The sequence below is a fragment of the Topomyia yanbarensis genome, chromosome 2, assembly GCF_030247195.1.
Source record: "Topomyia yanbarensis strain Yona2022 chromosome 2, ASM3024719v1, whole genome shotgun sequence".
NCBI lineage: Eukaryota > Metazoa > Arthropoda > Insecta > Diptera > Culicidae > Topomyia > Topomyia yanbarensis.
In genome coordinates this window covers 432,416,213-432,443,424 of record NC_080671.1, presented here as the reverse complement: position 1 = coordinate 432,443,424, position 27,212 = coordinate 432,416,213, and the positions used below count along the sequence as shown (strand labels likewise).

The 27,212-nt window shown below is 45.2% G+C and overlaps 2 protein-coding genes across 12 annotated transcripts in view; both read left to right on the top strand.

Annotated features, from left to right (window-relative positions):
- Positions 1-3,405, top strand: part of LOC131685485 (serine-rich adhesin for platelets) — a 248,995-nt gene extending 245,590 nt beyond the window's left edge. For 8 of the 11 annotated variants that reach the window (XM_058969223.1, XM_058969225.1, XM_058969222.1 and 5 more), the window contains 4 exons: positions 63-287; positions 347-783; positions 851-1,012; positions 1,074-3,405. In XM_058969223.1, the coding sequence (XP_058825206.1) occupies positions 63-287; positions 347-783; positions 851-1,012; positions 1,074-1,476 (1,227 nt within the window). In that variant the 3' untranslated portion in view covers positions 1,477-3,405. The remainder of the gene's footprint in view (positions 1-62; positions 288-346; positions 784-850; positions 1,013-1,073) is intronic. The other 3 variants (XM_058969232.1, XM_058969230.1, XM_058969228.1) reach the window with 3 other exon arrangements.
- Positions 3,406-11,068: 7,663 nt separating this feature from the next.
- Positions 11,069-14,827, top strand: LOC131681000 (uncharacterized protein K02A2.6-like). The gene is made up of 3 exons (XM_058961708.1): positions 11,069-11,536; positions 11,591-12,074; positions 12,147-14,827. Exons 1-3 carry the CDS (start codon positions 11,069-11,071, stop codon positions 14,825-14,827), a joined length of 3,633 nt encoding a protein of 1,210 aa, XP_058817691.1.
- Positions 14,828-27,212: the final 12,385 nt, after the last annotated feature.

Genomic DNA, 27,212 nt, shown 5'->3' with positions numbered 1-27,212 from the left:
TCTAGGTTCACGTCCTGCCCATCACGAATAAGAGATTCCGCAATATCCTGTAATTAAAATAGAATGAATCTTTGCAGAATCTTGGCAAAGGATCGCTTTGGATGGTCGAGCCCCAGTATCGGCCTAATCTGATTCAAGCGCTGTCACGGTCACCGTTTCATTCCGGCTCCGGAATCGACAAAACCACATACAAAGCAATGCAACAGCAGGCTCAACAGCAGCAGCAACAGCAACACCAACGCTCCACGGATAGTCCCACCAGCAGTGTTGGTAGCAGCTATTCCAAGGTACGTTGATCGAGATTATTAAGCCGTGATCGCCTATCGAACTCTTCCGCGTATTTCAGCAGGACAACTTCCCATACCTCGCCAGTCGGTTGGCACCGGGTGACGCACAGAACGGAGCACACTTGCATCATCTACACTCTCAGCAGCACCAGCATGCGGATCCGGATGGAGATGATTTTAGTCGTTCATCAACACCGATAGACTACGAGGGAGGAGGCAGCGATCTACCGCATCACGCAACCGGACCAGGTGGGCCATATCATGTAACCTATCAGCATCACGGTGGGCCTCCGCCACCGACGACGACGACGACGACCGTGATTAATGGTGTTACGTACGCGGCGGGGGCGCCGACTGCGGGAATGATTTCGACGACCGGCGGTGAATCAATCAGCCGCGATTGGAGTGCGGATACGATCGACGATGTGAACGCGGCAACCGCTATGTTGGCTTTGAAGCATGGACCAAAAATTTTCACCGAGGGATTTCAGAATGGGTAAGCGGGAGGGTCTTGATTCGGGTGTTGGCTTGAAGACTAATGGGATTGTTTTTTTTTGTTACAGAACTCCACCGGTCATTACTACTTCGCCAAGCGAAGATCATACCTATTCGGCAGGCGGGAACATCCCGGCTGCCGGGGCAAGTGGTCGCTCAAGTCAAACCAATAGTGACGCCAATAGTAACGGAACTTTGTCCGATGCTGCGTACGAGAGCAGTGAGGAAAGGTTGGTTCAGAGTTTTCGATCAGTGCAGGTCAAATATTAACAATTTTGTTTCTGTTTGCAGTCAAAACCTCCCAATGACAGACGATTTGGAAGAACAGCGCCGCCAGGCGGGTGTTGATGCCCTGTTAAACCTAGCCGGCATCGTGGACTACTCATCAACCGTCATTCAGTCTACGTCATCTTCGCTGAAAAGGCCGGCATCCACTCCGTACGATTCCGGCCATCAGTCGCCGTATCAATCCGGAAGCCAACAGTCGCAGCAGCATTTGCAACTGGAGACTACACCACCCTCCGGATACAGTGTGGTTGTCCATCAGCAGTCTTCACAGGTGCAACCGTACCGCAGCTACTACATGCCGGACGAGCTGAGCCAGTATTCGTCCCCGTCGCCGCCAAAGAAGAGCAAATCATCTTCCGCGCGGATGCTGAAAAAGTTCAAGAAGAAGGCCTCCTGGGTGCGGTAATATTGTGCTGAAAATCGTCGTCGGCGCTTCCAAGTATCGAAGGAGCAGCAGCAGTAGCCGGGGGAGGAGATATCATCCTTATCGCCCCGTTTGTTTCCATCGGCGTTAGGCTCTAGGGTAGGGGATTAGCTTTGATAAGGATTTAGTTTCCACGTGGTCACGTCGTTGAGTGGGAGAATGGAGAGAAAATGCGAAATGATGGTCAATTACCCGGAGAGTGGCGTAATAGGTTCCGAACTAATCTGGTAGGATTATAGTGAAATGTAAGGTTTGACCGGGATGTTGAACGGTATTTGGTTCCTTCCTGTTTTTTTAAAATGTTTTTTATTCAGTTTTTTTTCGGATATATTATGAAAAAGTTTTTGTTTACATTATTGTTTTAAATGGAAAACAAACTGATTTTTTGCAATAATTTCAATTGAAAAGTCACTATTATTTCACACCGCGCTAACGTTTCGAACGTTTTTCACCTATTTACCTAGTTTAAAAGCCACAAATTCTCTTCGCTGTCGAAATTAACTTATCAAAAGTATCGCCTTTTACCACGCTTCAGGGAGCTTTGTTTACATTGTTTCCGTTAAATGTAGACGACAGCTTTGTTATTGTTGAGTGCTCAGAGCATTTTTTTTCGCAAGGCCTACTGTGCAAACGAAACGTCAACGGAGCCGTACCAAACCACAAACTGAGACTAATCGTTTAGTTAAATGTAAGAGCGGAGAAATCCATTCTGTTTTTCTTTGATTATTTGTTATGTACCAGCGTAGAAAAATTATATTGTTTATGGGCAATTCGAAGGATCTCCTTGCTCCATGCGAAGAATCCGCATCCGGGGGGAGACGATTTGGATTTGTCACTTTGTTAAGGAAACTGAAAGTAAACAGTACCATGAAGCCTTCGCCTAGACTCTATTATCTAAGAAAAATCAAATGACGGAAAGTCCAAATTTAGGAAAAACAAAAAAAAATCATAGTCTTTGTACACTTTGAACGAACCAAAATTGCATTTTTTCTGTTGAAAAAGTTCTTTATTTATTTAAGAGTAAAAGCAAAAAAAGTTAGCAAGAGTTATCCCAATATATATATCTTTAGTTAATTAGTGTGTGGATTCCGAGTCCCCGTTTAGTTGTTAAGCAAGTTTACGGTAGTAGTAGATAGTTTGAGAACGCTGAAGGGAAAGAGAAGAAAACAGAACTTAGTCACTCGCGCCTTTGATTTTTACTAGAGCTAGAACGATTTTTTTCTACATACTATGTATAGTCAGAAGGAAGAAGAATAAGGTTAGGATCATATTAAGTGAAACAATCACACTAAACAGGACGAAAGCAACTTAGATAAAAAAAAAACTCATACACACACATAGAGAAAACGATAAACAGAAGCATGATTTAGTTTTAGTTTAGTGGATAGTGGTGAAATCAATCGCATGCTGTACGTTAACAATAATCAAACCAACACATTGTTGAAGCGGAAGCGTCGCTCTAAAAAAAAACTAATCGAAGCGTGCCACGCCTTAGCCTTTTTTGTTGTTGTGTTTCGCTTCGTATTTTTTTTATTCGCTAGAATCTAATCGAGCATCCTTCCCGATTGCATAGCTATTCCTGTAAGGTCAGTTATTTGTTCGGTGCCAATTAAATTTGCTTTTGTTTTGCCAATCGAATCCGGTTGGCAACAGTTGCTATCCGGCAAGTAGGCTAGTGTATTCGATAGTGAATCGAAAGTAGGTATGCGTATAGCTGTGCTAGTGCCGTTTCGGCACGGAGAACGGATGATTTCAGAGTTAAGGTTATGTTTCTTTGAGGTAAACTTCAACACTGTTAGTGCACTGTTAAGGTAATTTGTACGTTTTTAAGCCAAGCTGCACCAAACAGCAGCGTTTCTTACTGGAAAGGTTATAAGAAATACTGAAATATCATTTATTGAATTGAGTTTTTCTTTCGTTGTTTTATTTTTGTTTCTTCGCAAAGCCGTGTTTTTACTCCATCGGAAACAGTGATCATGCGCTGAACAATCACTTCTAACAGCTAACGAATCACAGTACTGAGCATAAAAAAAACCACAACTCATCTATAATAAAGTGAGATGTTCATTAAACGCCTAACTACGCTTGTTGCCTAAATCTAGGGTCTATTTCTCCAAGCGAAGTGCGCCTACTGCACTCGCCACACAGTTTAATGTTGATCTCACTAGGAATAGTACCCGCACCGTGTGTACAGTTCACAATGACACATCGTAGAACATGTTCTCTAACAATGTTTTATTTCGCATCGAGGATGCAAAAGAAATATAGATGTGCCAAAAAAAAACACAAAACTAAACACTAGAAGCCTTCGTTTTAGCGCCTCGTTGTTCGATAAAATAGAACGTTTGTCAACTTAGTTCTTTACTGTTGCATATTTCAATTGGCAGATCCTCAGCGAGAATGTAAGGAAACCATAGTTTCATCTATAATCTATTGTTATATAGTCTTCCAGATGTATATTTACACACCCTCATACTCATAGCATGGTAGGATTTCTACTGAATGAAAACTGCATCCGGCATTAGCCGTCATTTCATAAAGAAGTATAGCAGCACACAGACACATACGAAACGAATCCTGTTGAATAGTAAAATAACAACTATTTAGAGAACTAAACGAAATGTTAACATTACATGAACTAAACTATCCTCTGCTTAAAACAAACAATCTAACTTAACGATAATTCTAAACGAAACGACAAAACCCTTAAAATACTGGAAAACGTATTACCTTTACGCTTCAAAGTTACACCACCATAGTGTGTGCAGTTAAAAGTAAACCGCACACGCAAAACATAACACACACTCATACTTGCATACATACATAAGAAGGCACTCGAATCGGGTAACACATAGTTTAGCTTATACTAACACATAAGTCGCACATAGAACCGTCACACACACGCAGCATAGCAACGCAACAGATAAAAACAAACAAAACTACATATAGACTGCACATAAACAAACAAAAAACATCTACTGTACACACCAACAATAAATTACGCTACTCTAGAACACAAATCAGTCCGTTCTAATTCGATAGCAACAGGAAAAAAAAATAAATAAAATAGGAAAAACCAACAAACGTCGGTATTAAAGAAACGAGAACTAGCAAGTAGTAGTTGAAAACGAAGAAGCAATATTAACACGCTGGGCGAGTGGAACAAAAGCAAACAAATAACAGCATTGTTTGATGCACTCAAACACACTCAAATTCATACACTAACACAGAGAAACAAACACAACACCCCAACAACAACAAGGTAGTGCTGATTTACAGTAGCGTAGATGATGAAACACTGGGATATACACACACACACACTTACACTCACAGACACAAATGCAACTGAAAAAATAATGCCTCTTAGCGCGAATGGAAGAATGTTCGACTGAACTCTGCAGTGGAAAGGTCTAAATAAAGAACAGAAATTTAACGTTTTATAGATTTTATTTCTGGAAAAACATATCCAAATGTCGCAGTGGAAAACGTTCCACAAAATGTTACAAAATCTCCCAATGTGGTTCCCGTGAGCGTTTATACGTTTGCACACCCTGTACAGCGGAGCTCTGGCGTGGCGGACCTTTCTTTCTCGCGCAACTCGTGTTACTCAGCAAACAAAAATAAAAGCGAACTAAACAAAAATAAAAATCAAAAGACGGAGGTACTATGTATTTCAGTTAACTGTAATATTTTCAGTGTATGTCAGTAAACGTCAGTTCAAATAAAGATGTCATTTAAATATATGCGCCCGACGCTTTTGCGCTCGATAGTTAAACGGTATTTCTAAATTTTAATCAAACAGTCCTTACGATATTGGGACCGTTCAGGTGCCGCATTGGAAGCCAGTACGGAAATGTTCATAGCAACACAATAAGTGGTGTCAGAAGTGGGATTATTCACGAAAACCTCCAGCGGTCCGAAAGTGAGGTTAGAACCCTCCGAAAACCACGTTTTTTTCTGAGCACCCAAAATGGCTCAAGCAACTCCAGAACTCATGGAGACACTGTCTGAAATGATCACTCAGGCTCTGAAAGCATCAATTGGAAGTGTCGTCCAACAAGCACCCGTTTTTAATCCGGCTGGAGAACCTGCTGCTCCATCGCCGAAAGTACCAACGTTCACCATGTCAGAATTCCGTTCCGGGGAAGAATCGTCTGTCTCCGACTACTTCAATCGTTTCGAGTGGGCACTGCAGCTAAGTCACATTCCCCAAAACCAGTACGCAAACTATGCCAGAGTGCATATGGGGGCGGAACTAAATAAGGCATTAGAATTCCTCGTGAGCCCCAACGATCCTGCAGAGACGACATATGAGGATTTACGCACCACACTCACAGACCACTTCGATCGCGCAAAGAATAAATTTGTCGAGAGCATCAAGTTTCGTCAAAACGTACAGCAAAAGGACGAAGCCGTCGCCCAGTTCGTCCTACGTCTTAAGCAGGGTGCTGCAGACTGTGAATACGGCGATTTCCTGGACCGTATGCTTATCGAACAGTTTCTACATGGACTTGAAGCACGAGATATGTGCGACGAAATGATCGCGAAGAACCCAGCAACGTTTAAGGCAGCGTATGAAGTAGCGCACACGCTGGAAGCAACCCGGAACACGGCACGAGAAGTCAATGCTGGAACACCATCAGCGAATGTCGAGGGCACGAACAAGCTTGGATACGAAACTCCAAAAATGAGGAAGTTTAGTCGACGTGCCTCCCCACCACACCAGCAGCCGCATCTTCATCAGCAAGGATCATCGGATGAAAAACTACGAAGCGACCGTCACCATTTTTTTTATTTATTAACAGATTAAGGCCGAAGTGGCCTGTGCCGTATACAAAAGATTCCTCCATTCCACTCGGTCCATGGCCGCGCGTCGCCAGCCACGCAGTCTGCGAAGGGTCCGCAAATCGTCTTCCACCTGGTCGATCCATCGTGCTCGCTGCGCGCCACGTCTTCTTGTACCGGTCGGATTGCAATTGAGAACCGTTTTCACCGGGCTATTGTCCGACATTCTGGCTACGTGCCCGGCCCACCGTAGTCGTCCGATTTTCGCGGTATGACAGATGGGCGGCTCCCCCAACAGCTGATGCAACTCATGGTTCATTCGCCGTCTCCATGTGCCGTCTTCCATCTGCACTCCACCGTAGATGGTACGCAGCACTTTCCGTTCGAAGACACCAAGTGCGCGTTGGTCCTCCACGAGCATGGTCCAGGTCTCGTGCCCGTAGAGAACTACCGGTTTAATCAGCGTCTTGTAGATGGTCAACTTCGTACGACGGCGAATTCTGTTCGACCGAAGTGTCTTGCGGAGGCCAAAGTAAGCACGATTTCCTGCCACGATGCGTCTACGAATCTCTCTGCTGGTATCATTGTCGGCAGTCACCAGTGAACCCAAGTACACGAACTCTTCAACCACCTCGATTTCGTCGCCACCGATGCAAACTCGAAGCGGGCGGTTCTCATTCTCTTCTCGTGAACCTCTTCCTATCATGTACTTTGTCTTCGACGTGTTGATGGCAAGTCCGACGCGCTTGGCTTCTCTTTTCAGTCTGATGTAGGCTTCCTCCATCTTCTCAAAGTTTCGTGCAATAATATCAACGTCATCGGCGAAGCCAAGTAGCTGAACGGACTTTGTGAAAATCGTATCACTTGTGTCGATCCCTACTCTTCTTATTACACCTTCCAGCGCGATGTTGAATAACAGACACGATAGACCATCACCTTGCCGTAATCCTCTGCGTGATTCGAAGGGACTCGAGAGCGTCCCTGAGACACGTACTACGCACATCACCCGATCCGTCGTCGCCTTCACTAATCGCGTCAGTTTGTCCGGGAATCCGTACTCGTGCATAATCTGTCATAGCTGATCTCGATCGATAGTGTCGTATGCGACTTTGAAGTCGATGAACAAATGATGTGTGGGCACATTGTACTCGCGGCATTTCTGCAGTACTTGACGAAGAGCGAACACCTGGTCCGTGGTAGATCGTTCGCTCATGAAACCCGCCTGGTACTGCCTTGCAATTGGTGATAGTCGACGGCATAGTATTTGGGAGAGTACCTTGTAGGCGGCGTTCAGCAGGGTGATTGCTCGGTAATTACAGCAATCCAGCTTGTCGCCCTTTTTGTAGATAGGACACACGACACCTTCCATCCACTCCTCCGGTAAAATCTCCTCCTCCCAAATCTTGGTAATCACCCAGTGCAGTGCTTTAGCCAGTGGCTCGCCACCGTGTTTTAGTAGCTCGCTTGGTATTTGGTCAACCCCAGCGGCTTTATTATTTTTGAGCCGGCTAATCTCCTCCTGGATTTCTTGGAGATCCGGGGCCGGTAGTGTAATGTCTCCCGCGCGTGCTCCCAGGTGCGTTACCGTGCCATCCTCGTCGTCTGCTGCATCGCCGTTCAGGTGTTCTTCGTAGTGCTGCCGCCACCTCTGGATCACCTCACACTGGTCCGTGAGAAGATTCCCGTTTGTATCTCTGCACATGTCGGCCTGTGGTACGTGGCCCCTGCGCGAGCGGTTCAACTTCTCGTAGAATTTCCGTGTGTCTTTAGCGCGGTACAGCTGCTCCATCGCTTCGCGATCTCGGTCTTTCTGCTGGCGCTTTTTGGTCCGGAAAACCGAGTTCTGCCTGTTCCGTGCCTGTTTATATCGCGCCTCGTTCGCCCTCGTGCGGTGTTGCAGCATTCTCGCCCATGCTGCATTCTTCTCTTCGACTAACTGCTCGCATTCGCCGTCGTACCAGTCGCTTCTTCGGTCCGGGCCCACCGTACCTAGTGCAGTGGCTGCGGTGCTACCTATGGCGGATCGGATATCTCTCCAGCCATCTTCATGGGCAATTGCGCCTAGCTGCTCTTCCGTGGGTAGTGCCACTTCCAGCTGCTGTGCGTATTCTTGAGCCACTCTGCCATCTTGTAGCCGCTCGATGTTTAGCCGCGGCGTTCGGCTTCGACGAGAGCTATGCACTGTCGAAAGTTTTGAGCGTAAGCATACTGCAACCAGGTGGTGGTCCGAATCTATATTCGCACTGCGATAAGTGCGGACGTTTGTGATGTCCGAGAAGAATCTACCGTCGGTTAGAACGTGGTCGATTTGATTTTTTGTTACTTGGTCCGGTGATCTCCAGGTGACTTTGTGGATATCTTTGCGAGGGAAGCAGGTGCTTCGGACTACCATTCCACGGGAGGCTGCGAAGTTCACACATCGTTGGCCGTTGTCATTTGATACGGAATGCAGGCTGTTAGGCCCGATCACCGGTCTGTACATTGCCTCCCTTCCTACCTGTGCGTTCATGTCGCCGATGACAATTTTCACGTCTCGCAGAGTTGCCCTCTGCGTATGTCTGCTCCAGCTGCATGTAGAACGCTTCTTTCTCGTCGTCGGGTCCCCCTTCGTGTGGGCAGTGCACGTTGATGATGCTGTCAGCGACCGTCACCATGACAGAGGATCAAGCAGCTGCAATGGTTGTGGAGGACAACATATGCGGAATCAGTGCCGTTTTCGCGATGCAAGATGTAACAAGTGTAACAAAACAGGTCACATAGCTCGGGTCTGTCGATCAGCAAGGTCGACGTTTCAAAACGATGCAACTGATCAAATACAGTCGTCAGAGAATTCAGCGTCCGAAGTCTATGTGGTACAAACACTCGGTCAAGTCTGCGACACAACTGCTGTCGGAAAGAAGATGATAAATGTTGTAATCGACAAGCCAAATTTTTCGTTGCAACCATCAGATAGACACTTTTCAAGCTACTCGGGCCACCGTATCAGCTGCCTCGGTCGTGTACCAGTTAACGTATCCATTGGATCTACAACGCGCAAATTAAATGTGTGATACTCGTACTCTATTATAAATATGTCTACTATTCGTGTACGTTTTGGTATTGGTGAAACGGTTCACTAAAATGTGTTGTCCGGACAGTCCCTCTTTTGACATCGTAGACGTTGGACGTCTTTAGTTGGCTGTTACGAGTTCGATAGAGTTTGCTAGTGATTTTCTCGGTTACCACATAAATGGCGACGAGAGGGATTTATTTTTCCTCGTTTTTCTGATAGAAAGTCGACTTTTTGTGAATTAGGCGTTTGTTTGAAACCATACCGTTAAATAAACGTAAGTAACACGATGAGTGTGACAACATGAAATCAAATTATTCAATTGCATGTAGACTGTGAGTCATTAGAGGCCATTTTGTTTGCATGAATAAGATGAAAAGATGGGTGAAATGAAGTAAAAGCCCGTGTGAAAAAAAACACTAAAGTGACGAGGAAAACAAATAACCTCAGGAACATAAATACGAGCTAAAAAAGTTGAGCTCGGGTGAGTGGAAATTTCACAACACAAATTCTGTGTTTGAAATTGCACACCAAAAATTTATGCAAACTTTAGAATACAAGCTAAAAAGTGGAGCTTGAGTGAACATAAGTTTTACAGAAATGCTTTCTGTGTTAAAATAGTCGAGAAAATTTGACAATAACAAAAACTGATCCAAGGGACTGCCGCGCGCATTCAGTTGATGAACAAATGGTCTGCTTTGATCGAGATTACAATACGAAAATTCTCATCTTTATCTAAGGATATTATTAGTTTGTGTACCGCAGTTTGTACTGACTAAAGTGTTGGTGGAGGAACTTGGTGAAACGAAACAAATACCGTTTACACAAACATGTCTCCAACCACAGTCTATAAGCAACCTTACACGTGAAATAAAAATGTCATTACTGAGTGATGACTTACTGGAATTGTATGAAAATTCCATCATTACTCGCCTCACACGATCATTGAAAGTTACACTACTGTTCAGTAATGACATTACTAACGCCTAGTGTAAGAGTACCTAACCCTATGCATTTAAGTTACGCCGAGACTGGTGTCAAAATGAAACGTGCTTGTGTATTGCGAATCTTTTCTAAAAACCACATCGTGACATTTCAGCCATGCGCCACCAAACCGTGCGCCGAATTACGCGCCTGTTCACTTTGCATTAGTGCAAGCGAAAAAACGATTTGACGTTTATTTTTGTTTCGTACACACTCATGTACGACACATATAGCAACAAATCTACGAAACGCTAGTTTATCTCGGGCTAGACAATACATTATCATGTTTGCTACTGAAATTTAAATACTGTGTGAGACATACGAAAATATATCGCTTTATTTATTTATTCTAACAGAATGGCGAATGAAAATCCAACGCAGCTAGATCAAGGAAAGGAAGGCGAACAAAATGTGTTTGTTCTTCAGACAACTCAAAGTTTCAATCCAGCTGTTTATAATCTCCCACAATTCCGGTTCAGACACTTGCCTACTACAGAATTACGAAATGCGTGGGCCGGTTGGATTCGTGGTTTCGAACGAGTCATGACAGCGTCAGGCATTGTAGACAGTGCCATCAAGAAAATACAGCTATTAGCAATGGGCGGATTGGAATTACAAAGCATTTTTGATTCTATTCCGGGAGCTGACGTTGAGGTTTCTGAAAACGTTGACCCATATATGGTAGCTAAAATGAAGCTAGAGGCTCATTTCTCTCCAAAACATCATGAGAGTTTTGAGAGATATTTATTTTGGACTATGACAGCAGATGTTGAAGAACCGATTGAGAAATTTTTGGAGAGGATTCAACAAAAAGCTGAGAAGTGCTCGTTCGGAAAAACAGCTCTGGACAGTCGGCAGATAGCTATAATGGACAAAGTAATTCAAGCTGCTCCAGAGGATCTCCGAGAAAGGTTATTAGAAAGGGAAAATCTAACGTTAAATGATTGTGTTAAGGTAGTAAACTCCTATCAGGCAGTGAAGTACCAGGCATCTGCGATGAGCAAGAAACCAAATCTGTCGATTTCAAACATTCAGCGGCTCTATGCAAAACCAAAAATGACTACCAAAATAGAATTTCAGCAGGGCGGTAGACCAAGATGCACACGATGTGGTTACAACCAACATAGCGGAGAAAGATGTCCGGCCACAAATCAAAAATGTTTGCGATGTGGTGGAAATGGTCACTTTAAGTCGGTATGCAGAAACCTTAGTGTAAGGGTTAATGTAAGTAGTTATAACAAAAAGAAAATAAAAAAAAAATAATATTTTTTTTTTCAGCCAAATACAGGAAATTTTGGAAAACGTTTTCCTCCGGCTGAAGATGAAAAGCGGCCACGAAGCGTGTTGGCTGTCGAAGTTGACGGATATAACTTAGAGGAAAAATTGCCTGTTTATAATATTGAAGATACATCGGACGATCATATTAACTGCTTAGTAGGAGGAATAGCTATACAAATGCTGATCGATTCCGGTTCAAAATATAACCTTATTGATGATAACACATGGAATATGATGCAGCTACAAAATGTGACTGTTAACAACATTCGTTTTGATTCAACCAAAAAGTTTCTCGCGTATGGTAAAGTACCATTGAAACTATTAACCGTTTTCGATGCCAACATCCAAATAATCGGGGCCGATGAAAAAGTTCAAACCCACTCCACGTTTTTTGTAATCGAGAAGGGTCAGCAGGCATTGCTCGGAAAAGATACCGCCCAGAAACTTGGTGTTCTTCGAGTTGGCCTTGAAAACTGTTCGATTGGTATAAATCATGCAGAAACTTTAAAAATGAAATTTCCGCACATAAAAAATGTTGAGCTTACACTCCCAATAGACAGAAGCGTGGCTCCCGTAATACAACCGCTTCGGAGATGTCCAGTCCCGCTGTTAGAAAAAGTTAAAGCAAAGTTAGATGATTTATCGGCGCAAGGTATAATAGAACGTGTTGAAAGACCGACGTCCTGGGTTTCACCACTAGTTCCTATCCTTAAGGACAACGGTGGCTTACGTATTTGCATTGATATGCGTCGGGCAAACCAAGCAATTCAACGTTTAAACCATCCTTTACCGGTGTTCGAGGAGATTCTATCCAGGATTCGAAACGCACGTTTCTATTCGTTGTTGGACATGAAAGATTCATACTATCATATCATACTTTCTGAAGGATGCAGAGACATAACAACCTTCATCACTAACTGGGGATTATTTCGATTCAAACGTTTATTTTTCGGAGTAAATTGTGCCCCTGAACTGTTTCAGAGTTTGATGGAGAGTTTGTTTGCGACGTGTGGAAACATGGTGGGATTCATAGATGATTTTTTGATATACGGCGAAACAGGAGAGGAACATGATCGGGCACTCAAATCAGTAGTACGGAGAATTGACGAACTCGGAATTCAACTTAACCATCACAAATGTAAATTCAAACAAACAGAAATCATTTTCTTGGGTCACAAGCTTTCGGAAAAGGGTGCGCTCCCTTCGGACGATAAAGTTGAATCTATTTTGAACTGTCGTGCTCCCAAATCACGAGAAGAGCTCCGGAGTTTTCTAGGTCTCGTTACCTACGTTTCCCGTTTTATCCCAAATCTAGCAACCGATAGTTCTCCTTTGAGAGATTTGGTCAAACCATCATCTAGATTTGAATGGGAACAAATACATCAAACTTCATTTGATTTACTCAAACACCGCATTGGGTCCATGGACTATTTAGGTTATTTCGACCCAAAAGACCGCACATTATTGGTCACTGATGCCTCAGGGGTAGGGCTAGGTTCCGTGCTGATCCAGTTCAAAGGAAGTTTGCCAAGAGTAATTAGCTACGCATCGAAGAGTTTGTCGGACACGGAGAAAAAGTATCCAGCTATCGAAAAAGAGGCACTCGGAATCGTATGGGCGGTTGAAAGATTCCGCATATTCTTGATAGGTATTACTTTCGAGCTCGAGACCGATCATCGACCACTAGAAACTATTTTCACAGCCACTTCTCGACCTACGATTCGAATTGAGCGTTGGCTTTTGAGATTGCAAGCTTTTAAGTTCATCGTTGTCTATAGGAAAGGTTCCGCAAATCTGGCTGATTCGTTATCCAGACTAGCCGCACACTGTAGCGACACAAGTTGGCAAGAAGAGTCTGAAGTTTTTATACGTCACGTAATGGCAGAAGCCTTGGCCACTCTGGGAGGTGGAACGAATGCTGATTTCGATGAGGATACCGAAATTTCTATACGAGCCATACAAGATGCGGCGGCCATCGATATAACAGAAGTAGTTGAGGGAACGAAGCTGGACGATGAATTGAAAACGTTGAAGGCAGCGGTTATGTCGGGAGTATGGAAAGATGCGAAATTGAAACCATACGCACCTTTTCAAAATGAACTCAGTTACATAAATGGCCTACTAATGCGTGGCAGAAAAATAATAGTCCCAGTGATGCTCCGAGACCGCATGTGTACGTTGGCTCATGAAGGGCACCCAGGACATTCAGCGATGAAAAGCCGATTGAGGGATAAATATTGGTGGCCAAATATGGACCAGGCTGCGATCAAGATGTGCGATAATTGCGAAGGATATCGTCTTGTACACACCGCGGACCCTCCAGAACCAATGACGAGAAGATCCATGCCCGAGAAGCCGTGGGTTGACCTTGCGATCGATTTCTTAGGTCCTATGCCTACGAGTGAATATGTGCTTGTCGTAATCGACTACTATAGCCGGTACATGGAACTAGAGGTAATGTCCAGGATCACAGCTTGCGAAACGGTACGAAGATTGAAGAAAATTTTCAGAACATGGGGTTATCCAAGAACAATAACCCTAGATAACGCAAAACAATTTGTCTCAAAGGAGTTTACTGATTTTTGCACATCGATTGGCGTTGTTTTGAACCACACCACGCCGTACTGGCCACAAGCAAACGGTGAGGTCGAACGTCAAAACAGGTCACTGTTAAAACGGTTAAAGATCTCGAATGCTTTATACGGGGATTGGAAAGTCGAGTTGGACGATTATTTGATCCTGTACAATAACTCACCTCATTCAGTCACTGGTATGGCACCAAGTGAGCTGCTTCAAAATAGAAAAGTTCGCTTCAAGTTTCCGCAGATCGATGACCTTGGTACAACCCCGCCACATTCGGATTTCAGGGATAGAGATATACAAAAGAAATTTGAAGGAAAAGAGCGAGAAGATGAGAAGCGTAGAGCAAGACCAAGTAACATTCAGACAGGTGACACAGTTTTAATGAAAAATTTATTGACTCAAGATAAGCTGACAACTGATTATGGCAAAGAGGAGTATGTAGTTGTCAAAAGAAATGGACCAAGTGTAACCGTTAAATCAAGCGAAACTGACAAGTGTTTCGATCGACATACGTCTCACCTACGGAAGGTGTCGGGTCCAGATGAGGTACAGTTTGAGCCGGGGGACACACCGTCAATACAAGAAGCGACTGAACACATTGCACTGCGAAGATCATCACGTGCTCCGAAGCCTTCAAAACGTTTCAGCCCATGAGTTTAAATTTAAGTACAGTTAGAACTAGCACTTAAAAACCTCTGAATTTTGTTGATTTTATTTAAAATAAAAAAAACGGAGATGTGATACTCGTACTCTATTATAAATATGTCTACTATTCGTGTACGTTTTGGTATTGGTGAAACGGTTCACTAAAATGTGTTGTCCGGACAGTCCCTCTTTTGACATCGTAGACGTTGGACGTCTTTAGTTGGCTGTTACGAGTTCGATAGAGTTTGCTAGTGATTTTCTCGGTTACCACAAAATGTATATGTTGTGTCTGGCGAATCCGACCCTCTCTTTGGACGTGAATGGATTGCTCAGTTTACTAGCCAGATTAACATCAACCAAATGCTGGCTCCATGCGTACATATCAACGTGCTAAAGCATCCTGAACTATCTCCAAATCAAGAAGTATAGTTGTCAGAACTGCTCGATAAGTACGAAGAAATCTTTAGTGACGTTGCCGGCAAGCTAGTTGGGCCTCCAGCAAAAGTACACTTGAAACCGGGTTCATCCCCTATTTTTGCTAAGGCTCGTGAGGTTCCATTTACTCTACGAGATCGCTACGCTACCGAAATCGAGAAAAAAGATCACCGCAGGATTTTACGAAAAGGTGGACTATTCGAAATGGGCTTCGCCGACACACATCGTTGTGAAGAAGAACGGGGGTATACGTATAACAGGCAACTATAAACCTACTGTTAATCCGAGGATGATAATCGACGAGCATCCAATCCCGAAAGTCGAAACAATTTTCAACAAACTAAAGGGAGCCTCTTTGTTTTGTCATCTAGATTTAACCGATGCCTACACGCATCTGCCAATCGATAGCGAGTTCCGTCATGTGCTCACACTAAATACTACGACCCACGGCCTCATCCGTCCCACGAGAGCCGTTTACGGTGCAGCGAATATTCCGGCTATTTGGCAACGTCGAATGGAGAGCATTCTCCAAGGTTTGGATAACGTTGTCAGCTTTTACGACGACATCATCGTCGCCGCAGACAACTTTAGTGATCTTCTGTTAACCCTCACAGCGACAATGGATAGGTTGAAGCAAAACGGGATACGACTCAACCGATCAAAGTGTATCTTCGCTGTTTCATCTTTGGAATGCCTAGGTCACAGAATCGACCGTCACGGTCTGCATAAATCTGACACATCGAAGCAATTCGCGACGCGCCACGACCTGAAACCCCCGAGGAGTTGCAGCTTTTCTTAGGTAAGGCAACCTGTTACAGTGCGTCTCTCCAAATCTCTCCTCTAGGGCACGAAGCATGCGTGACATGCTGGTCACCGACACGTTTGAGTGGACTGTTGAGGCAGACAAGGCGTACCAAGATTTGAAGCAGGCACTTATCTCTCCGCAAGTACTGATGCAGTACGACCCAATATTACCACTTGTTTTGGCAACAGACGCAAGCAAGGCGGTTAAAAAGTTTTTTCATTACCTATATGCCCGAAAATTCACTTTGATCACGGATCACAAGCCACTCACGCAGATTTTACACCCAGAAAAGTCCCATGCATCAGTCGAATGTCAAACTATGCTGATTACCTGGCTCATTTCAACTTCGATGTAATCTATAAACCAACCAAACTGAACACCAACGCCGATTATTGTTCCCGCAATCCGAGCAGAACAACTCAGTCCAATGTCAACATTCTGTCTAGCGAGGAAAGAGATGACGAAGATGGATTCGAACGGTTTGCCCTTCTTCAGATACAGCAACTACCACGAACGAAACACGGAAGGATCCGCAGCTCGGGAAAATTGTTCGAGAATTGGAATTGGGTCGTAACCTTACACAGTTAGGCTACAAGGCGCCAGAGACAAAATATGCGATAGTCGCCAATTGCTTGCTATTCGAACATCGAGTAGTTATTCCAGCTGTTCTTCGCCAGGCAATCCTACATGATTTGCATACAGCACACTTCGGTGTCGTCAAGATGAAAGGACTGGCGCGATCTTATGTTTATTGGCCAGGAATCGACGCGGACATAGAACGAACAGCAAAGTCATGTATGGAGTGCGCGCGTTTTGCACCGGCACCACCAAAGCTCAGTATTCACCACTGGGAATATCCAAACGGGCCGTGGGAACGAATTCACATCGATTATGCCGGTCCCGTTGCTGGTGTAATGCTACTAATAATCGTCGATGCATTCAGTAAATGGTGCGAAGTTAAAACCACTACGTCTACAACAACAGCTGCCACTATCAAGCTTCTCGACGGGCTCTTTTCGGCATATGGCGCACCAGTAACAATAGTGTCGGACAACGGACCACAGTTTACCGCCACGGAATTTAAAACTTTTCTGCAGCAGAGCGGTGTGAAATATCACAAGTTGTCAGCTTCTTATCTAGTAATGGCCAGGCCGAGCGTTATGTACAGACGGTCAAAAATGCTTTGAAGGCGATGGGAACAACTAGTGGAAGCTTGCAACAGTACCGAAACTGGAGAATCACCAGCAAAATTGTTCCTTGGTCGAAACATCCGGACTCGACTGGACCTCGTACGTTCACAGAATGCCAACACGAATATCACCGAGAAGCAGCAAGCAACGTTCTTCCCATCGTTTCGCTTATTTACACCCGGCCAACAAGTGTTTTTCCTTTCCGGTAATCCGCGGATGGACAAATGGATTCCTGGAATCATTTCTGTACGGTTGGGAGATTTGCACTACACGGAAACGAAAAACTACCTAAAATTGAGTTCCTTTGACTCAATCTCGTGCTATCGTGGGGGAACTTAAAATTAGGTAAACCGTGTTAAAGGTAGTTTCCATTTAACCACGGCAAAAATTACAACTCATTGATAGGTTTTTTACATTCAAATTTAAGTTGAATTTACCTAATTTTGAGTTCACCCCAAACAACTCAAAAGAACCTTCCTCCACGGAAGACCTCGACTGAGTCGAATCTCTCTTTTTGTTTTTGACAACACTAATAAGTGCGAAAGCGACGCACAACTCAAAAGTAAGTTAAAAGAACTTATTCTGCAGGTTGCTTTATTTAACCGTGTACGAGATTGTTTACGAGTCAAACCATCTGAAACGTCATGTCGATCAAATCAGATGTTTCGAAGGTAGCGACGGAAAGCAGCCAACACAAACGCAAACACCTTCAAGCGAACCAAGGTATTTGATGGCAGCAGGTGAGGCCCCTCGCACCGTTCGTTATTGTAGCAACACAATGACATCACAAGAGCCACTAGTATACGCAGAATCCAGCGCATCAGGCGAAAGGTCTTCTGTCCCAGATTCATCTAATGAACAATTTGTGACACCAAGGTCCAGTCCGGTTCAGTATGGAGAAAACTCTCCACCTGCAGCCTGCCGCACGAACAGACTACGTCGTGCCCCTCTACGATATTCTCCGTAATGTTTGAATTTGTTTCTTTGAAGGGGGAGAAAATATTATGTATGCATTCGTTTCAGTTAACTGTAATATTTTCAGTGTATGTCAGTAAACGTCAGTTCAAATAAAGATGTTATTTAAATATATGCGCCCGCCGCGTTTGCGCTCGATGGTTAAACGGTGTTTCTAAATTTTTATCAAACAGTCCTTACGATATTGGGACCGTTCAGGTGCCGCATTGGAAGCTAGTACGGAAATGCCCATAGCAACACAATAGAGGTGCCGAAGCCCCTTGCCAGAGGTGGTTTGGCGCGGTCTCCCCCTCCCTTGGGGTGGAGGGGGGCTGGTAGTTGAGCGACGGGGGCTGCATCCGACAGCACCAGTGACTACCCAGCGGTGGTAGGAAATAGCCCTACCAACACGCGGACGGGCCACTACCCGCGATGCTTAAAGTTGTGGAGCGACTCGATAGCATAATCGAGTTCGCAAATGCGAAACGAAACATCAACAAGGATCTGAAACAGAACCTTCTGGTGCTCCCTAAAGCTGTTCGAGTCGCAAGACAAGAACAGGAAGCATACGTCAAGTGGATGGAGGGAAGAGAGAATGCCGACAGAGGAACCCAGACAGGGGCCTTCCCCTTCCCATTCTATGGAGCAGCCAAGTCGTTCAAAGCGACGGCTTATTTCCCCTCGAAGGTCAGGGGCAAGGGCAAGACGGCCCGACCCTAAAGCAACCTAGGAAGCCACCAGACGAGGGTGCAAAAAGCAACGCCAAACGGCGTGTAACCGTGACGGCCAAACGCCGTTTGGGCGATGTAAACCGGGGTGCAAATGACCCCGCCGGGTAGAAAAAAGGCACCAGCAACCCGGCGCAACCGGGACAGGGGGCGAAAACCCCTGGAAGTTGGTCAGTAGGAGGAAGCCGACGCCGGACGCACCTCGACCCGCAAAGAAGGCCAAGGCCAGAGGCGAAGCCTTGTGGGTAAAGACCGACGAGGACAAATATGCTGACGTCCTTAAGTCAATGCGGGCGGCCGAAAGCCTCACGGTCCTCGGGCAGGACGTGCGCAGCGTGAGACGCACCAATACAGGCGAAATACTTTTGGTGCTGAAGCGAGGCGCACAATCCAGTGCTGTCTATAAGGCCTTGGCCCAAGAGGTCCTGGGTGAAGGCGCCCAGGTGAGGTCGTTAGGGGCGGAAATGACTCTCCTGTATAAGCAACTGGACGAGTTCACGACCGCAAACAATGTCGTCGCAGCCGTCAAGGAGCAATGCGACGCAACAATCGAGCGGGCCTCTGTGCGCTTGAGAGGGGGACCCTCCGGCACGCAAGAAGCCTACCTCAGGCTACTGAAGGCGGATGCCAAAAAGGTAACCGAGAAAGGTAAGCTGAAGATCGGCTGGTCGGTATGCCCAATTAGCATACCCCAGCCGCCTTCAGTGGATAGGTGCTATCGGTGCCTTGAGTCCGGCCATAAATCCTACGAGTGTAAGGGCATAGACAGGAGCAAAGTGCCTTATCTGCACCGCTAAGAAGCAAGCCCGTAACCAAGCTATGGGTGGACCTTCGTGTCCCTTCAGTGAGGCCAATAAGAGGAAGCCGTGAACGTCACACAGAGAAAATCTTAACCATTGTGCAGCAGCCAAACAGCTGTTGTGGCAGTCGATCTCGGAGTCGAGGACAGATGTCGGCCTCCTATCCGACTCGTACAACATCCCTGCCGGCAACGGCAATTGGGTGTCGGACGGGTCTGGGATGGTGGCAATCTGTACAACGGGACGGTTCCCGGTTCAAGAGGTAATACACTCCTCCGCCGAGGGTGTTGCGATTGCCAAGATCAATGGTGTGTTCTATTGTAGCTGCTACGCTCCACCAAGGTGGCCCATAGAACAGTTCAACCAGATGATCGACAATCTCTCGTCAGACCTAGTGGGCCGGAAACCGGTAGTTATAGCGGGAGATTTTAACGCTTGGGCAGTGGAGTGGGGCAACCGCTGTACAAATAGCAGGGGTTAAGCGCTAATGGAGGCGCTTGCGAAACTCGATACTGTGCTAGCTAATAATGGCTCCGCTAGTACATTCCCTAGAAACGGGGTGGAGGCGTGGATTGACGTAACATTTGCCAGCCCGAGTCTGGTTCCAGGCATGGAATGGAGGGTAGACGAAGGCTACACCCATAGCGATCATTTAGCAATCCGCTTTAGGATCAACTATGGTGTGCAGCATCCGAGGGCGGGAGATCCCTGTCAGGTACGCGGGTGGAAATCCAATCACTTCAACAGCGAAGCTTTCAACGCGGCCCTGGGACTGGAGGCCAACACCGACAGTCTAAGCGGGGATGCGCTGGTAGCTGTTCTATCACGCGCGTGCGACGCCACTATGCCGAGAAAAACCCTGCCAAGAAACGGTAGATGCCCGGTATACTGGTGGAGTGCCGAGATTGCAGCTCTACGATCCGCCTGCCTTAGAGTTAGACGTAGGATGCAAAGAGCCCGCACCGAGGATGCAAGAGAGAACCGCCGTGAAGTGTTTCGAGCTGCGAAATTGGCCCTTAACAAGGCCATTAAAAGCAGCAAGAGAGTGTGTTTCGACAACCTGTAAGAGAGTGCCAATGCGAACCCGTGGGGTGACGCCTACAGGATTGTGATGGCCAAAACCAAAGGGGACTCCTCACCCCCAGAACGGTCTCCGGACCGGTTGGCGAGGATTATCTAAGTACTCTTCCCGTCTCGAGTCACAAGCCCCTGGCCACCTGCACCACAAGACAGTGTGGGCGCGGCTGAAATGGTGGCTCCGGTGACGAATGAAGAACTACTCGCAGTGGCTAATTCCCTAGCAATGAACAAAGCTCCAGGGCCGGATGGAGTTCCAAACAGCGCACTCAAGGCAGCGATCATAGCGAACCCGAACATGTTCAGGCTAGCTATGCAGAGATGCCTTGACGAGTGCCTTTTCCCCGATAGATGGAAAAGGCAGAAATTGGTGCTGTTGCCGAAGCCCGGGAAGCCGCCAGGCAACCCATCGGCGTACAGTCGAATCTATCTGATCGACACGACTGGCAAATTGCTGGAGAGTCAAGCAACCAGTTTGGCTTTCGGGAGGGTAAGTCCATGGTGGACGCTATCAACTCAGTGATAAAGACTGCCGAGATAGCGTTCCAACGAAAAAGGCGAGGCATTCGATATTGTGCGTTAGTGACACTTGACGTGAAGAACGCATTCAACAGCGTAAGCTCTCGTTACACCGGCTTAGCCTACCGGTGGGTCTGTACCGGATCCTGGAAAGTTACATCCAGAACCGTGTACTGCTATACGAGACCATTGTCGGTCAGAAAAAGGTCCCTATTACCGCCGGAGTCCCGCAGGGCTCGATCCTAGGCCCGGTGCTATGGAACCTCATGTATGACGGGGATCTGAGACTGAAGTTCCCTCTTGGGATAAAGATCGTCGGCTTTGCCGACGACGTAACCTTGGAGGTCTATGGGGAGTCAATCCCTGACTAACCGCAGAAAACGCGATCAACACGGTGGAGGAATGGATGAGCGCGAGAGGCCTGGAGCTCGCTCAGCATAAGACGGAGGTAGTTATCGTCAACAAGCGCAAGTCGGTACAACATGCAGTTATCCATTTGGGAGAAGTCGTGATCACCTCACAGCGGAGTCTGAAGTCTCTCGGAGTCATCATAGACGACAAACTTACCTTCGGCAGCCATGTCGACTATACGTGCAAGAGAGCGTCGACTGCTGTTGCGGCACTATCGTGGACGTAGGCTACTGGCAGGCGTTGCCGTATCTATCCTCAGGTACGGCGGCCCGCCATGGTCAATAACACTGAGGGTAACCAGTTACCTACGGAAATTGGAGAGCACCTACCGCGTGATGTGCCTACCGCAGGGTATCACACGATGCATCCTGCGTGATAGCGAGCATGATGCCAGTCGGGCTGGTCATTCGGGAAGATGAGGAATGCTTCAAGCTACGTAGAAATAGAGGAGCCCGCGAGCGCAGCAGGGTGGCCTCGGTCGCCAGATGGTAGCGTGAGTGAGAGAACTCCTCGAAAGGTAGGTGGACCCACCGGATGATACCTAACATATCGAGCTGGGTGGGTACACCCCATGGGGCAGTTCACTTCCATCCGCGTTTGTTCCTTCTTCTTCGCCGTACGGTGTCGGTGGCCATACAGTTGGATCGTGCTTCGGGAAAAGACCCTCGACGATTATCTTCAGCTTGCTCGGACACATTTCGGCTAGCATCGTCGGGCCCTTCATTTTCGCTATAACGACTCCGTATGCATCCTGGGGTGATGCAGCGGATTGGCGTCTACTTCTCGGCAAAGCTCCTAGTGGCAATCTGACTTGCTAAGTCTGATCTCCCGTTTTAAAGCGACCCTAGCTTCCCGAAACGCTGCCTTACGCTCTTCTCTGTCTGGCTCCAACATTGCCCTTTGAGTCCGCCTTCTGGCTCCGAGACAAGCAGCGCGTAGTGTACTAAGCGTCTCGTTCCACCATGTAAGCTGGACGCCGTTTATCGCGTGGTTCCAGTTTTCGCGGCATTGTGGCGTCACAAGGCGCCACAATCCTTCTTGTGAGGTCAGCCGCATCCACGTTTTCGGTCCCGACGTTCGACCGAAGTGCCTCAACGAAGAGGTCTTTGTTGAGTGTTTTCATCTTCCACTTTCGCTCACCGGTCATCCTTCTCCGTACTGCAGCAGGGTTCCGTTGACCGATACGGTATCGAATCGCCTGGTGGTCGCTATGCGTATACGTTTCGCATATTCTCCAATCCATGTCCGCCGTCAGTGAAAGACTACATAATGTGACATCAATGATGGACTCCCTCTCGTCTCTCCGAAACGTGCTAACAGAACTTTCATTGCACAATCGTACGTCAAACTTCGCTAGAGATTCCTGCAGGATACACCCTTTTGGGTTGGTTACTCTACTGCCCCACTCCACAGCCCACGCGTTGAAGTCACCACCAATGACTTGATACGGCTCTGTAATCAAAGCGATATCGCACATAGTTTCTGTCGTAGACTGCCACAACAGTTGCTGCGCGATGCCACAGCGATTTAGATTTATCTGGGTTATCTCCGTTATCGTTGGCCTGCAATCGCCTTCTTATAGGCAGGGCATTTAAGGCCACCCGTTTGATGGTCGTTTCCGTCCACTGGGGTGCAAAGCAAGCACTTCAGTTTCTGCGTGCAGTCTCTCGCAAGATGACCCGTTTCTCCGCATTTCCAGCACATCCCGGATCTATCCGGGCCTTTGCAAGCTCCTGCCAATTGTAAAAAGCCCAAACACTTGAAGAATTTCTTCGCTTGTTTATTCACTCGTGGGACGGCTGTCAGTGGGCATCTCTACCATCCGATCGTAACTTTGCCTACCTCTAGTGCCTTATCGGCAGCGGTTATCGGCAAATGAATCATCGCTGTCTGCGTTCCTCCATATCCCTCCTTAAGCCGGATCGTCATGTGCACCTCGCCCAGGCTACTCCAGTGCCCCTCTTAGCTCATCTTCCGCCGTGATTTCATCAAGGTCCTTGCACACAATCACCATCTGCGGGTTTAGGGCTTTAACTTCTGCTGTTTCACCCATCAATTTGGTGATACTCTCCTGCAAGGTCGAGCTACTAGTCGTGGAATTCTTCTTCAACCCCAGGAGCATCTCGCCTTTTTGGGTACGCCTGATTCTTACCACGTTTTCCCCCAAATCTGTCAGCTCCGGGTCCTCTCTGACCTTCCTGAGTAGCGCTGCATACGTCGTCGCGTCATTGGCTTTGACGAGCACGGCTTCTCTCTATGGCGCCTTCTGACGAGCCGAAGGTTTTACTCTTCTCCTCTGGTCTACCTTTTTCTCTTCCTCCTGCTTTTGCTGTTTCCCGTGTTTCTTCTTCCGACCTACAACGGTACACTAGCTTTCTCCCAGTTGAGTGACGACCTTTCCGTCGGCAATAATAGCGTCTTCGAGTGTCTGCCTTTTGGGCCCGCCTGGTTTTCCGTCTCCTGGCGAGGTTCTTGTCCTCTTTGGAGTCGCGGAAACTGACGTGTTCTCCACTCCAATCTGCCTCTCCTTCCCCTGCTTCGGGCGGGTTAGTAGCCGTAGTAGTAGTAGTAGTTAGTAGCCGTAGCCGACACCAATGCTCGCTCAGCTACATCCGCCATCCGCGTCGCCGTGTCGTACTCATTCACGGCAGATAATAACGTCTTCCGGATTTTGAAAACCATCTCCTTAATGTTCTTATGGACATTGATTCTCACATCCACAAACTTGTGGAGCTTTTCCACCAGGGACTTCGCTGTCACTACTCTCGGCTTCAGTGGCTGTTGTTGTTGCTGCTGCTGTTGCTACTGCTTCCCCTTCTTTTGTTTCCGCTGAATAACTTCAGCTGCTCCTGGTGGTCAAACCACCTCTGGCGAACCACAGTGGTCGAAAACGCCAAAAACGTGAACTTCATTCACTAGAGGCCAAACCATCGAATATATTCACAGGGTGTCTTTGGAGGAATTGTTCGTATGAATATTCACCACAATCTGATAAAAATTGAAATTACGATCTAACTAAAAATCTAACTTTTTATACTGAGGAGGTATAAAGTTGGTGTCTTCGACAAAGTTTTAGAAATGTTCGTAGTGAAGATTTTTGTTGAAGAACTCGAGCTTGTAGGACTAAATGTCATCGATTTATAAGGCGTTTTCTATGACAACCCCATTAAATCTAGTTTTTTGTAACTTTTTTCATTGTGGCTTTTCGTACAAACAATATTCAAGGCAAATGTGGAGGTATCAAAACTACATAATATTGTTGAAGACTAAGTAAAAATATTCATTCGTTTCAAAATTATTCAAGATTTTTACATTTTTTACGCCAACTTCAACTACATATAAAGAAGAAAGGTGCAAACCAAAACGCACGAGAGTCACTTTTTTCACTATCTAAACTATGCACAATGAAGGTAAGAGGGTTTAATCCAAGGCCTTCTAGAACCCTGTAAATAAGCTTGCTTTATCATATTTTTTGACTTTCCATACAAAAATAAGCAAAAAAATTTTTTCGATTTTTTCCTTGAAATTTAGTAATTGATGGAGTGACATTCTTTTGGAAGCATTAAATTCATTATGACGTGTCAATTTCGGTATATATCAGTTTGGGATCTCCAATGATATTAAAAACTTCACATTATTTCCCACCTTTATAAAATCAGAAACATTCAGATATAAGTGAAAATAACACTTGTAATTGACTATCAAACCAAGAATTACTAAAATTTGTGCAAAAAACCTTCTTACCTTTATTGTGCATAGTTTAGACAGTGAAAAAAGTGCCTGTTCGTGCATTCTAGTTTGCACCTTTCTTTCTTATACGGAGTTTATGTATAAACTATGTGGAAATCTTCAATAACTTTGAAACAAATGAGTATTATTACATACAGTCTTCGACAATATTATGTATTTTTAATATCTACACATTTTTCTGGAACATCGTTTGCACGAAAAGTCACAATGTAAAAAGTTATATAAAAAAAGTAGATTAAAGAGGGTTGCCATGGGAAACGCCTTGTAAATCGATAACCTTTAGTCCCATAAGCTCAAGTTCTTCAACAAAATTTTTCACTACGAGCATTCCTAAAACTTTGTCGAAGACACAAACTTTATACCTCCTCAGTATAAAAAGTTAGCTTTTTTAGTTCGATCGTAGTAAGCCATGCCTAATTTCAATTTTTATCAGATTGTGGGGAATATTCATACGAACATTTCCTACACCCTGTGAATATATTCGATGGTTTAGCCCCTAGTGAATTAAACTCGTTTTTCTCGACATTAATAAATTGTTACATAGTCCGGTCTGACGTAACACCATTTAACAATAAATTATTATTTAATTTACTAATTCTAGTGTAAAATACACTTAGGGATCACATGAGAAAATTTTAATTTCTGGAAAAATACAGAAATTATGTGGTTTGTAGAGTTAATTTACAATTTTACGAATCTATTTTTGTTTGTTCCTAAGAATTTTCCACGTTCAACAAGTTACATTTTATGATAAATGATTAAAGAATGATTGCGATATATGCACAAGAAAAAGATGAAATTTAATATGAATGACAAAAGGAATTGTAACCCCAACTTCTAGTATTCTAGTTAAATAAAATATCCGTAGCTTTCGTGAGCAGGCAATATGTTTTTCGGCTTTCTTATTACAAAAACAAATTAAGCAAAACAAAAATCTGGACAGCAGAGGGTTAAGAGCGAAACAAAGCTGTTAATGTTAAGAATTATACGCATTTCATCGACTGTGGGCCGAATAATTACTGAGTTAGTGATGTACCGTTCTTAATAGAGTGATAATAGGCACTATACTCTAATGTTTAATTTTATGATAGGAAACTTCAGAATGGTAATTCGTATGAGTCGTTCCCCTCAGATTTTTTAATGTTTCTTCATGAGTTGATACTATCAATTAGTTTCTGTATAATAAAAAACTGAACACGTTAACATCATGTGGAAATCTATTGAATTATTTCAATCCACAAACACACGAAATGCACACGGTTGCCACTTAAATATCCATTCGAGTGTGGGAAATATGGTTTTCAAATGAAGTTCTTGCGAACGCCGTGGAGAAAGCACATCAACATCATAAGAAACACCATTGACTAAAATTTGCAAATGAATTACACGTGACTGTCACTTTGTTTTACTTATAGATTTCAATTAGGTTCTTTAACTGACACAGTTAACCTCACTTTTCTTGACAGGTCGCTTGTACTGTTTACGTGGAATTTGTGGACGACTAGATTCGCTCGAGGTCCATGTAAATAGTACAAGCGAACTGTCAAAAATGAACACTCAGTTCATTTGTGACGTCAGCGTAAAGTATTTAATAGAATCGTGAATTGTTTTACATGTAGAAATTCACTACATGTTTTTCATGCGAAAGTCATGTGGAAAGTTCATACTTTACGACTCAATAGCATGGCAATGAACATTCAATGGATGAATGTGTCGTATTCATGT